This window comes from Alosa sapidissima, chromosome 9 (assembly GCF_018492685.1).
Source record: "Alosa sapidissima isolate fAloSap1 chromosome 9, fAloSap1.pri, whole genome shotgun sequence".
NCBI classification, from domain to species: domain Eukaryota; kingdom Metazoa; phylum Chordata; class Actinopteri; order Clupeiformes; family Clupeidae; genus Alosa; species Alosa sapidissima.
The window spans coordinates 26,469,738-26,482,147 of NC_055965.1; the positions used below are offsets into that span (position 1 = coordinate 26,469,738).

At 42.5% G+C, this 12,410-nt stretch overlaps 2 protein-coding genes across 3 annotated transcripts in view; both read left to right on the plus strand.

Annotated features, from left to right (window-relative positions):
* Nucleotides 1–267: 267 nt before the first annotated feature.
* LOC121719521 (polymeric immunoglobulin receptor-like) lies at nucleotides 268–10,316 on the plus strand. 2 transcript variants are annotated; one of them, XM_042105241.1, is made up of 7 exons: nucleotides 268–467; nucleotides 1,431–1,730; nucleotides 1,920–2,237; nucleotides 5,143–5,184; nucleotides 8,004–8,099; nucleotides 8,709–8,764; nucleotides 9,102–10,316. In XM_042105241.1, exons 1-7 carry the CDS (start codon nucleotides 428–430, stop codon nucleotides 9,363–9,365), a joined length of 1,116 nt encoding a protein of 371 aa, XP_041961175.1. In that variant the 5' UTR covers nucleotides 268–427; the 3' UTR covers nucleotides 9,366–10,316. The 2 variants fall into 2 exon arrangements, with proteins under 2 accessions (XP_041961175.1, XP_041961176.1); XM_042105242.1 differs by having other exon boundaries at nucleotides 8,077–8,099; nucleotides 9,102–9,281.
* Nucleotides 10,317–11,353: 1,037 nt separating this feature from the next.
* Nucleotides 11,354–12,410, plus strand: part of LOC121719526 (CMRF35-like molecule 8) — a 30,008-nt gene continuing 28,951 nt past the window's right edge. The window contains exons 1-3 of the mRNA XM_042105248.1: nucleotides 11,354–11,440; nucleotides 11,691–11,757; nucleotides 11,821–11,999. Of these exons, the coding sequence (XP_041961182.1) occupies nucleotides 11,398–11,440; nucleotides 11,691–11,757; nucleotides 11,821–11,999 (289 nt within the window). The 5' untranslated portion in view covers nucleotides 11,354–11,397. The remainder of the gene's footprint in view (nucleotides 11,441–11,690; nucleotides 11,758–11,820; nucleotides 12,000–12,410) is intronic.

The following is a 12,410-nucleotide window of genomic DNA, read 5'->3' on the forward strand; positions in this document are numbered from 1 at the left end:
CCTCACGGGATCAAAAGAGTATATATACTTACTGTATACTATGAATAGCCCAGCCATATGTATGCCTACACACATACACACACAAACACACACACGCACACACCCCACACACACACTAAACACAATCATTCTCTCCCTCTTACATAATTTCACTGCATTTCTTACTTCCAGTAACTATATGCATGTGACAATAAACTTCCTTGTATCCTTAAGCCTACACCCATTGTCTTTGTTTGAAAGCCTGTCAAAAGAGGAAGTAGCAGGATTTTGTAATGGCAGCAGAAACGAGAAACAAACCCTTCAGAGTTTCCACACACTCAAGAACAAAGAGGCACTCTCAGGTGGGAGCCATAGCCTCTCTGCGTCCACAGCGATGAGCTGTCTCTGACTACCGGAGCGTATCACATTCCAAACGAAACCAGGCGAGATGAGAGCCGCCGTCATGTCCTTCATTCTCCTTATCGTAGGTAAAAACAATGTTTCTGTAATGGCACCCGGATTAGATTCACAATTTTGATCGGTCAATTCTTGTTTTGAGAGTTCCTTCTTTCAGTTGTGTTGTTATCGTTTAACCATGTTCACTTGTGTATTTGTTGACTATGTAAATAAAGTTAAACATAATAACATAAATCGGCACTATTTACATGAATTTACCATGTAGAATAGCTACACATCAAACATCAAAATGAGAATGGCGTGAAATGGGACTGGTCATATGAAAGACTGCTGTGGTGACACATTTGCCCGTCAGATTAAAACTGCTGATGTTGAAACCAGCTTCCTTATGCACAGGGTCTGGATGTTTTTTATTACTTTCATGTGTATTTCAGGTAATATCAGTTGCAGTTGTTTTGTTTTCATTAAGACAAATCAAATAACAATAATCCAACAGAAGTTTCACTGATATTACCATACAGTAATCAAGGTGTATAACGGGACAGTGTAACAGAATATAACTTGTATGAAAAGATTGGACTGGTTTATGTTTTGTTTTGTTGGGGCAGCCGTGGCCTACTGGTTAGCGCTTCGGACTTGTAACCGGAGGGTTGCCGGTTCGAACCCCGACCAGTAGGCATGGAGTGCCCTTGAGCAAGGCACATAACCTCTCACTGCTCCCCGAGCACCGCTGTTGTTGCAGGCAGCTCACTGCGCTGGTATTAGTGTGTGTTCTCTGTGTGCTGAGTGTTTCACTAATTCACAGATTGGGATAAATGCAGACACCAAATTTCCCTCACGGGATCAAAAGAGTATATATACTTATACTATACTTACTTATACTACACATTCTATAGTGTAATAGTGTATATCAAAAGCTGCTTTCTAGAGCAGAACACAGGGATCACAGTGATGGATGAAAGTCTATTTATAAACAATGTTGTGGGCTCTTTCATTCCTTCTGATGACTGAATCTCAACTGTCTTCTCTTGCAGTGTCGGAGAGCGTGTGTGACATACAAGTTAAAGGATTTGTAGGTGGTGCCCTCCTCATTAAGTGTAAATTTGACGAGAAGTATAAAGACAAGAACAAGTTTTTCTGCAAGAGCAGGGACAACAGGTGTCCATTCGAAAGTCAGGCCAAGGACAGCAGATATAAAGAGTTCCATGAAAGAGCTGAGCGGCTGTATGTGGTCTTCATCAAACAACTGGCCCTTACGGACACTGGGGATTACCGCTGTGTGCTGGACAATGATGAGAACAAGTACACTGAGGTGACGATTAACATTAGACCAGGTGATTAATTCTGACAGTGCAGAATCCTGATGAGTAGGCCAGCCCAGCCAGTATGGATGTTAATGTTGCTTTATAAAACTGATGATGATGATTTATCAGTGCTTGTTGCATATCTTAGTTGTACATCTTAGACATTTTACATTTACAAGTTGAAATGAAATATCTGAAGTCATTGTGAATGATTGGCAGATGATTGCTGCACCCAGACCCTCACAGTCAACAGTCATGTTGGAGGACATGCTGACATCCCCTGCAAGTATCCGAGTGAGTCAAAGGACAACAGGAAGTTTTTCTGCAGGCAGAGGAATGTATTCACCTGTGGCAACCTGATCTCAGCCTCCAGCAGGAGGTTCTCTGTTGCTGACGATAAGGCCCAGAGCATCTTCACCGTGCGCATAAGTAACGTGTCCAGCAGCAGGGATTCTGGGGTGTACTGGTGTGGAGTCAGGACCGGGGGCAACACTGACAGCGTGACTCTCCTCACAGAGGTCACACTAAAAGTGCAAGGTCAGAGCATTTCACATTTTACATCTTTGGTCGTTTATTTTCTTTAAAGGGACACCAGGCAACGGTTTCGTGTTAATTACTTATCTTCGTAAGTCGGTATATGGTTAAATGACTCGTTACAGGGCGAATGAAGACTCTCTCGCCCGCCCCTACAGCCTGTAGGAAGAATATCCCGCTTGCAAGTTCAGTGTATCCTACCCGCCGACCGAAGCAGGCAGGCTAAAGAAACGCTAGCGATTATTGCAAACGTGTGTATAATGTCAGAGCCGGCGAAGAAGCAACGAAAACCCTTGACAGAAGACGCATAGAAAAGGAAAAGAGCTTCAGACCAAGCGAGGGGGAGTTTCGTAGAGAAAAAGCATCAGGCTTGCCTGGTGTCCCTTTAAACTGTATTCAAAATTAACTTTTTAAAAAATGTTATCTCAGTTTTATTTGTATCCTCCCTGCTCATAGTCCTTTGCATTACCAATCTGAATCTTTTATTTGCAATGAATTAAAGTAGGACAGCACTCAACAACACTGTTTACCTAGGTTTACAAACTACTTTTCTTTTTTAATCAGTCCACAATTAGCTGTTTAGAAACAAGAAGTGGGTTAGCTGTTTTGAAAAAGCAGAAGTGTGAAAAGCAGTTGTGTCCTCCCTCCTTCCTTAACCACAAGTAAACGACATCTTGGCTGGGGAGGAACAGTGCCAAATGTACTTAGTTGTGTGTTTAAAGACATCGACGAACACGTGTTTGCACTCACTACAATGCTTATACCACTGCTAGGTTGAATTTCTTATTGTGATGCACTCTTTAGAATGTCAATAGAGTACCAAAGTGTGACGTTCTGTTTCCATGACGGCAGTGTCACTGGATCTAAACAAACTTTCGAGGTGGCTTCATAGCATTGAATGTAGACATGTGGGATTGTTTCTAGCTAATAAGTAAGGCAGGGGTTCCCAACCTTTTTTGGCAGGTGACCCTATTTTGATTTCACAAAATGTTGGAGATTTTTTAATTTCCCCTAAATGTTCTTGCGCGCCTGGTTGTTTTGTTACTTTGTTTCGAACATTGATCAAGCATAATTCTGTCAGTTAAACATATCATGTGGCCTGTCTAAGTTTATCTTTACTTAGCTAAATTATAATGAAGGATCAGTTACTTAACTTTGTTATATTTTATTATTATGACGCCGCGCAGCGAAGCGGCGGTCATATAGGTTTAGTCAGTTTTTTTTCTTTTTTTTTCTTTATTTTTTTTTTTCTTTTTCGCATGCCCAAATTTCCGTCAATGATTCCCGGGACACTGAAAGACCGGGGTACACGAAACTTGGTGGGCATGTAACCCCACATGGATAGCATGGAACCATCGTTTGTCGTTTTGATCTGTAGCCCCCCCGCTGGACTGGACCCCCCGAAAGGAGGGTAGGGCAGACACAGTTTTCTGTGAATATCTCAAAAACCGTAGGGTTTGGGAGGACCATTTTTTTTTTTACACCAACTGGCCTGTAGGTGGCCGGAGACAGTTTTCTGTGAATATCTCGAGAACCGTAGGGCCTAGGAGGTCCACCTTTTTTATGTATGTTGGTCTTAAGGGGGCATGTCAACCCATCCCATTACCACTTATTTCATGTATAGCGCCACCTAGTTAAAAATGAAAAAGCAAAAAATGTGGTGTTTTCATCACAATATCTCTGGCTGACAAGGTCAAAACTGCACGAAATTAAAAGTGTAGGATCATTATGACACCCTCCGAATGCATGCCAAGTTTTGTGTACTTTCGTTCATGGGGGGCCTTACAATAAAATAATTTATGTGTACATTTAGTGACGTACACCAACAAGGATTCCCGGGACACTGAAAGACCGGGGTACACGAAACTTGGTGGGCATGTACCCCCACATGGATAGCATGGAACCGTCATTTTTCGTTTTGATCTGTAGCCCCCCCGCTGGACTGGACCCCCCGAAAGGAGGGTAGGGCAGACACAGTTCTCTGTGAATATCTTGAGAACTGTAGGGCCTAGGATGACCATTTTTTCCGTATGTTTGCCTCCAGGGGTCATGTTAACCCATTTCATGTGCACACATGTGCACAAACAGATACACACACACACACACATACATTCACAGTAATGTCACAGACACAAGCACGCACACACGCACACGCACACACACACACACACACACACACACACACACACATAACATAAACATAACACAAACAATCAAGAATTTCTCAGAATTATAAACAGGCAAGATGGAGGTGGGGTTGTATAAAATGAATTTTACATGTGAAATCTATGAACTAATCATGTTTTGGTACTTGTTGTCTAGCAGATACCAGTGAGAATTGAGTGTGGATAATGTAATTTAGTGAGACAGTTAGAATCATATAGGCCTTTCAGCGTGATTTCTTTTTGTGGAAAAAATTTGCTGGACTGGGCGGCGGTCATATTTTGTACCGCTCTGCGGTACATCTAGTTAAGTCCCTTTTGACAGCTTCTGGAGGAAAGTAAATCCTTTATCGACCAAATCGTCCTCAAAGCCTGCTTTCATATACTGTCAGCTGCCATTGTCCACAATGTATTTCTAATCAAGTCTGGTTTGTTTGTCCGAGTTTTCACACGGTAACAATGGGGGGCGGAGTTTAGCGACAGGTCAATTATCTCAGGAGACCCATTTGAATTTCAGGCGACGCCACATGGGGTCCCAACCCCAAGGTTGGGAAACGATGAAGTAAGGGATAATGGCCGCCAAGGTGTCCTGTTATACAGAATTAATGGATGAGGGCGAGAGGCAAAGAACTCCCCGGCGCACAGCAAAGGGGAGTCGCTCTCTGCCCAAGTCCATTCATTTTATATATTTTTAGCACATATTACTCTGTCATTTCTTAATCTTTTCACATTGTCATGATTTACAGACCCAGAGAGGCCGACTCAGCCTCCATCGCTGCCACCAGCAGGTAAGATAATCTTCTTCTCACTCACTACCACTCACTCCCAAACAGTTGTTACACTGAAACACACACACACCACACACACACACACACACTCACACACACACACACACACAATTCCTGCACAGTGTTGGCCTGATGCATCATGCTATGAGGATCAGTATAAGTATATATACTCTTTTGATCCTAGAGGGAAATTTCGTCTCTGCATTTATCCCAATCCGTGAATTAGTGAAACACACCCAGCACACAGTGCACACACAGTGAGGTTCACCTCCCAAACAGTTGTTACACTGAAACACACAGACAATTCCTGCACAGTGTTGGCCTGATCCTATGAGGATCACCACCAGGTGTTGAGCTTGAAGGTAGCCACCAAGTGTTAAGGTCGAAGATAGCGCCGCCAGGTGTTGAGGTTGAGACTAACACCGCCAGAAAATTTACAGAAGAGTGTGTGAAACTCCAAATCCCAACACAGAGTAAAAAGTTAGTACACACTCACTGTTATTGCCAGCTCGTTCCCAGACCGAAACTTAGAGGGACACGGAAAACAAGGTTCATACCAAATATTAATTTATTAAAGTAAAGCAAAAGGTTATCAAATAGCAAAACGTCTAGGGGGAAATGAATGGGAGTGATGGCGTGCGTGTATGCGTGTACGGATGCAAAGATGGTCAGTATGTGAGAAGCTAGATAAAGTCTACAGACAAAGAAAGAGAAAGAGAGGTAGAGATAGAAATAGATAGATATACAAATGAGGGGAGAGAGCAAAGTACAAGTGTGAGAGAATCAGAATGAGTGAGGAAGGTAGAAAGGAAGAAAAAGTGAAAGAATGGGAACCCCTTATATAGCCCCACTACCTAGTATAACCTAGCCCCACTACCTAGTATACCCTAGCCCCACTACAGTATACCCTAGCCCCACTACAGTATAACCTAGCCCCACTACCTAGTATACCCTAGTCCCACTACCTAGTATAACCTAGTCCCACTACCTAGTGTAATCTAGTCCCACTACAGTATAACCTAGCCCCACTACATAGTATAACCTAGCCCCACTACCTAGTATAACCTAGTCCCACTACAGTATAACCTAGCCCCACTACCTAGTATAACCTAGTCCCACTACCTAGTATAACCTAGTCCCACTACCTAGTATAACCTAGTCCCACTACAGTATAACCTAGCCCCACTACCTAGTATAACCTAGCCCCACTACCTAGTATAACCTAGCCCCACTACCTAGTATAACCTAGCCCCACTACCTAGTATACCCTAGCCCCACTACCTAGTATAACCTAGTCCCACTACCTAGTATACCTTAGTTCCTACAAGGGCAGGGACATCCTTTTCCACTTTCAAAAAACTCCTGAAGACCCAGCTCTTTAGAGAACATCTACTCTCATAGCAACACTTACAACAAGTCTTACTGATCCTAGCACTCGCCAGCCGTTAAACTGACAAGTAACTGTTAAAATACAGCACTCACCGACACACTTATTCTTACTGTACTCTAATGTGTTTTTTTTAAACTGTCCTAAAATTGTGAGAATTGTTCTAAAACTTACTGTTTACCATGTTGTTAGTCGCTTTGGTTAAAAAAGCGTCAGCCAAATGTAATGTAATGTAATGTAATGTATAACCTAGCCCCACTACCTAGTATAACCTAGCCCCACTACAGTATAACCTAGTCCCACTACCTAGTATAACCTAGCCCCACTACAGTATAACCTATAGACCCACTACCTAGTATAACCTAGTCCCACTACAGTATAACCTAGCCCCACTACCTAGTATAACCTAGTCCCACTACCTAGTATAACCTAGTCCCACTACAGTATAACCTAGCCCCACTACAGTATAACCTAGCCCCACTACCTAGTATAACCTAGCCCCACTACCTAGTATAACCTAGTCCCACTACCTAGTATAACCTAGCCCCACTACAGTATAACCACAGGTGCAATAAATAACGCCTTATAGCCCCACCCTAGTCCCACTACCTAGTATAACCTAGCCCCACTACAGTATAACCTAGTCCCACTACAGTATAACCACAGGTGCAATAAATAACCCCTTATATAGCCCCACTACCTAGTATAACCTAGTCCCACTACCTAGTATAACCTAGCCCCACTACAGTATAACCTAGGCCCACTACCTAGTATAACCTAGTCCCACTACCTAGTATAACCTAGTCCCACTACCTAGTATAACCTAGTCCCACTACAGTATAACCACAGGTGCAATAAATAACGCCTTATAGTCCCACCCTAGTCCCACTACAGTATAACCACAGGTGCAATAAATAACCCCTTATATAGCCCCACTACCTAGTATAACCTAGTCCCACTACAGTATAACCACAGGTGCAATAAATAACGCCTTATATACTGTAGCCCCACTACAGTATAACCACAGGTGCAATAAATAACGCCTTATAGCCCCACCCTAGCCCCACTACAGTATAACCACAGGTGCAATAAATAATGGTGTTAGCCCAACCAGGCCCCCCAGCCTGCCCGTGCACTGACAGGAAAAGGCCTAAAGGGGGACAGGGTCGTCACAACACACACACATACACACACACACTCTCACACACACACACACACACACACACACACACATACACACACACTCTCTCACACACACACACACACACACACACACACACACACACACTATATATGCAACTGACGTCCACTTGAATAACATCTCAGAAACATCAAATCAAGAAAATATCTGCAAAATAATTATAAATGAAATTAATTATAATTGTGTGTGTGTGTATGTGTTTGTGTGTGTGTGTATGTGTGTGTGTTTTAGTTTCACCTTTAATCATAGGGGTTTGTCTGACTCTTGCTGTGCTGATGTTCATCATTGTCTTCATGTACCTCAGGCGCAGACACAACAGAACATCTAGTAAGTCTCTGTCTCTTTCTCTTTCTTTCTTTCTCTCTCTCTCTCTCATTCAAAATTTTTTTGGCCACCCACTGGTCATTTTGTGCATAGCAATTTAACCTGAACTGACAAAAGCAATAGCGCATAAGTTACCATGGAGATGTAGTCAACAAAGCTTACCTTCAATAGTTTTGATCTGTATACAACAGGTGTATGTGCGTGTGTCTGTGTGTGTGTGGGGGGGGGGGGGGGGGGGGGGGGGGGGGGGGGCTATATAGGATATATACTTGCGTATACAGTATACTTGATTAATTCACTAATGAACATTACTTTGTAGAAATACAGTTTGTGTTGTGATCGTGCAGCTGGAGCAAGGTTGTTGTCATGAAGCCTTGCACATGCGTAGTTCTGCCTGAAATAGATGCATCCCAACATGCGTTGCAATATGGCCGCCGAGTGGAAGGACTTTGCCCCATCTCTCCCTCCCACTCGATTCCTTAATAAAGCCATGAAGGCCAAAACATATACTTAAAGCTAAACTATCTATCTCTCTAAAGCCAGGGGTTTCATGTAAACCATTGTATGATACTTATAGGCACTGGTATCACATGTGTCATTCTTGCTCCATAGATCCCACCCCCCCATCAGGTGATCTTATCACAAGGACGCCCAGAGACAAGGAACAGGTCAGTAACAAATCTATGACCGTTTCAATACCAAGAATGTGTGGTCATAACTCAGCTTCTTATACTGAGCTAATGTTTGACCACAACCACTATTTGCATGTCAGTGATTTATGTATACTTATGACACATACACATGAATCACAATTACACATCATTGCAGAGATATTCAGATTAGTTTTAATAAATGTTTTACACATTTTAAATTACTGTAAACTCTATGGGCCAGGAGATTTCCATCGAAAAAGTTTGACTTGAGTAGACTTAATCCATGTACCCCAAACTCAATGATGACCCATCTATTCATTGTAGTGTATATTTCATTTGTCCCCATCACCAGACCTGTGCTGATCGTGAGATTAATGACCCAGACCGGCCTCCTCCTCGTCCGCTAACAGAGCGCAGATCCCCAGTCTCAAATACCCGGGAAGAAGGTCACCCCGCTGACATCATTGACCCCTCGGACCCTACTGACCTCTCCGACGGCCCCAGCTACGCCACCGTCCACTTCCACAGGAATCCTGAGCAGCGGAGCCGCGACAGCACGGGTGATGCTCAGCAGGCGGAGGACAGCAGCTGTGAATACGCCACCGTCAAGCATTAGTGCTGAGGAAGGAGGGGAGACACACACACACACACACACACACACACACACACACACACACACACACACACACACACACAAACACACACACACACACACACACACACACACACACACACACACACAAACATTACTCTGTGAATATGCCACTGTAAAGCATCAGTGCTGAGGAAAGAGGGAGACACAGAGTGTCTGGGTTGGAATGAGTCTCTCTCTCTCTCTCTCTCTCTCTCTCTCTCTCTCTCTCTCTCACACACACACACACACACACACGCACACGCACACAAACATGTAGTGCGCTCACACATGTAACTCTACCACTACTGATAACTCTTAAGAATGAGCTAGGTATGCACAGAGTGATGAATACCTCCACTTGTTCTTGTACAGGCCATGGGTACCTCCAAGATGGACTATTGTAACTCACTGTTAGCTGTTAGCCTACCTGCTTGTGTAGTAATATTGTTACAGTTGATTCAGAATGCTGCAGCACACCTGGTCTGCAATTATCCAAAGAGGACACATGTAACTTCTCTCACAAGTTACTCTCCACTGGCTGCCTATAGTGGTCAGAATTCACTTTCTCACTTTGGCCTATAGGACACTGACTGGATCTGCTTCCTGCTGTCTTAATTCAGCGATCAAGATGTATATCCCCAACCGCCCACTGCGGTCTTCTGATGAATGTATGTTGTGTTAACCAGTCATAAACGCTAGGTCAAATTTAAGACTCTTCCTCAGTGGTCCATGTTGGTGGGTTGGTGGTGTCCACTCATAGTTTTGGGCCTTTCAAGAGGAGTCTAATGGCATATAGCATCTGTTCAACATACTTACTTGATTAAGTGTTTCTTATGGGTTATGGTTTGTATAGTAGAATTAGTATTTGTTTCTTTTCATTAGGCTATTGATTAAATTGACATTGTTGTTTATTATTGCTAGTCTCCTTAATGTAGTCTTACCAACGTTTTAAACTGTTTACTGTTAAATTAAACTATTGTTATTGTTGTTATTTGTATGTTGCTTCGGACAAAAGCGTCTGCCAAATCCTATAACCATAACCAAAACCATAACCATAACATTACTCTGTGAATACGCCACCGTGAAGCATCAGCGCTGAGGACGGAGGGGAGACACACACTCACACACACACACACACACACACACACACACACACACACACACACAAACACACACACATTACTCTGTGAATACACCACCATGAAGCATCAGTGCTGAGGAAGAGGAGGATAAACAGGGAGAAGTGTCTGGGTTGGAACGTGTGTCTCAATTCAGGGAAAAGCTTTAAATTCTTCACTTTTTAATAATGTGTGCGTTAGTTGAAAGAAGTTTTAACAAAACAAAAAAAACATATTTATTTTAGGCTAAATAAATAAGGAAGAAAAATGTATTTTACTCTGCGTCTTCAAGCTCGTGATAGTTTAATTATTATTATTACATTATTACACGGCTCTTCAGAGTGCTAAAGTCATATCGTGGGCAGTTTATTATTTCGTTTTGGCAAGTAGCCGTATAATAAGCGGGATAATGTATAGAACGCCGGTCATTACTGTGAAAATAAGTCCCTTCAGGGCGGAACAAGACCCCTCTGCTGCGCGTCAGGATCCGGTTCGCCCTGTTGGGACTTATTTTCCCAGTAATGACCGGCGTTCTATACATTATCCCTTACTTAAAGGCATTAGACAATCCAAGGTTCTTGACCTGGTACAGCACAGACATGTTTGAAACAAGAAAGCCGCAGGCCTAGAATGCAGCAATAAACAAAATGTATATGAATATTTTTGTGTGTGCGTGTGTGTATGTGGATTTTTTCCCTCTAGGTGTTAGAGGAAAAGGTCAGACCTTTTTTAGATGTGCTGATGTTTTTCAGAGGAAGAACGTTATTTACCCTGCTCTGCGCACTTTTGAGCACTTCCTGTTACATGACTGTAGAGCGGCCCAGATTTCACTGAGTGGCATCACAGCAGAGAGTTGTTTGCGCGTGGTGTCTGAGCGAGTTTTTACCTCGATAAAAATGAAGATTACTCTCCTGACTTTGGTCTTCGTCCTGGTTTCAGGTAGGACCGAGACAACAGTCTGCGCAATTACTGAGATAACACTTGGGGCACAGTCTGTGTTGTGATTGTCTATCTTCCCCTTTAGTTTTCTGTGAATCTATTTCCTGTTGTTGAATTTTTTATGTACTAATGACCAACTACATTTACCTATCAAATTCTAATTATTTATTTTCTGAGAAACAGTTTATATTCCGAACAAGCAGAGCGGATATTGGAAATTGGATTTTTAAAAATACTTTATTTTTTACAGAGGGCCTAGTGAAGGGAGATCTCCAACTTAAAGCCTTTCGAGGAGGAAGTATCCTCATTAAGTGTAAATTTGAAGGTGAATTTAAAGTCAAACAGAAGTACTTCTGCAAGGCAGACCCAGGAACAAAGACATGCCCATTTGAAGGACTGTCCACTGAAAGAAACATCCGGTACACTCCGTTTGATAACACTGCTAACGGAGTACTAAGTGTCCGCATCCAACACCTCACTCCTGAAGATTCTGGAATGTACCTCTGTAGAATTAACAGTGTGGCCAAACACATCAAAGTGAGACTGGACGTCAAGGGAGGTAATTCATTTCATACTAATATCCACATGTTCAATGGTTTATCACATCAGAGCAGGGGCGTAGCCAGGATTATTTTATAGGGGGGCCAGCTGGGTCCAGACTTTTTATTGGGGTGGCACTTGGGAATCAAAACTACTATTTGAAAACTACTCAAAAAGTTTTGAAGATTAGGATAGCCTATTTTAATAATGGCAATAAATTGTGCAAAGCCAACACTGATACACAGGTCAGTTTGTTGGCCACTCCAACATATTTTCCATAAATAGGTCAATGCCAATAAAAAATATTATGATAATCCACCTTACTTAATCAGTTTTATTCAAATGATGTTAACTCAAAGAACAATAATAAATACTACAAATATTGTATGTATATATTTGATCTACTGATGGCCAAACTATTTATATTTCT

What these genes read in the sequence shown, in the direction of transcription:
- LOC121719521 (XM_042105241.1), top strand. Translation starts at nt 428, where the DNA reads ATGAGAGCCGCCGTCATGTCCTTCATTCTCCTTATCGTAG. An exon ending in CTTCATTCTCCTTATCGTAG is followed by an intron (nt 468 to 1,430) that starts GTAAAAACAATG and finishes CTTCTCTTGCAG; the next exon opens with TGTCGGAGAGCGTGTGTGAC. An exon ending in CGCCCAGAGACAAGGAACAG is followed by an intron (nt 8,765 to 9,101) that starts GTCAGTAACAAA and finishes CCCCATCACCAG; the next exon opens with ACCTGTGCTGATCGTGAGAT.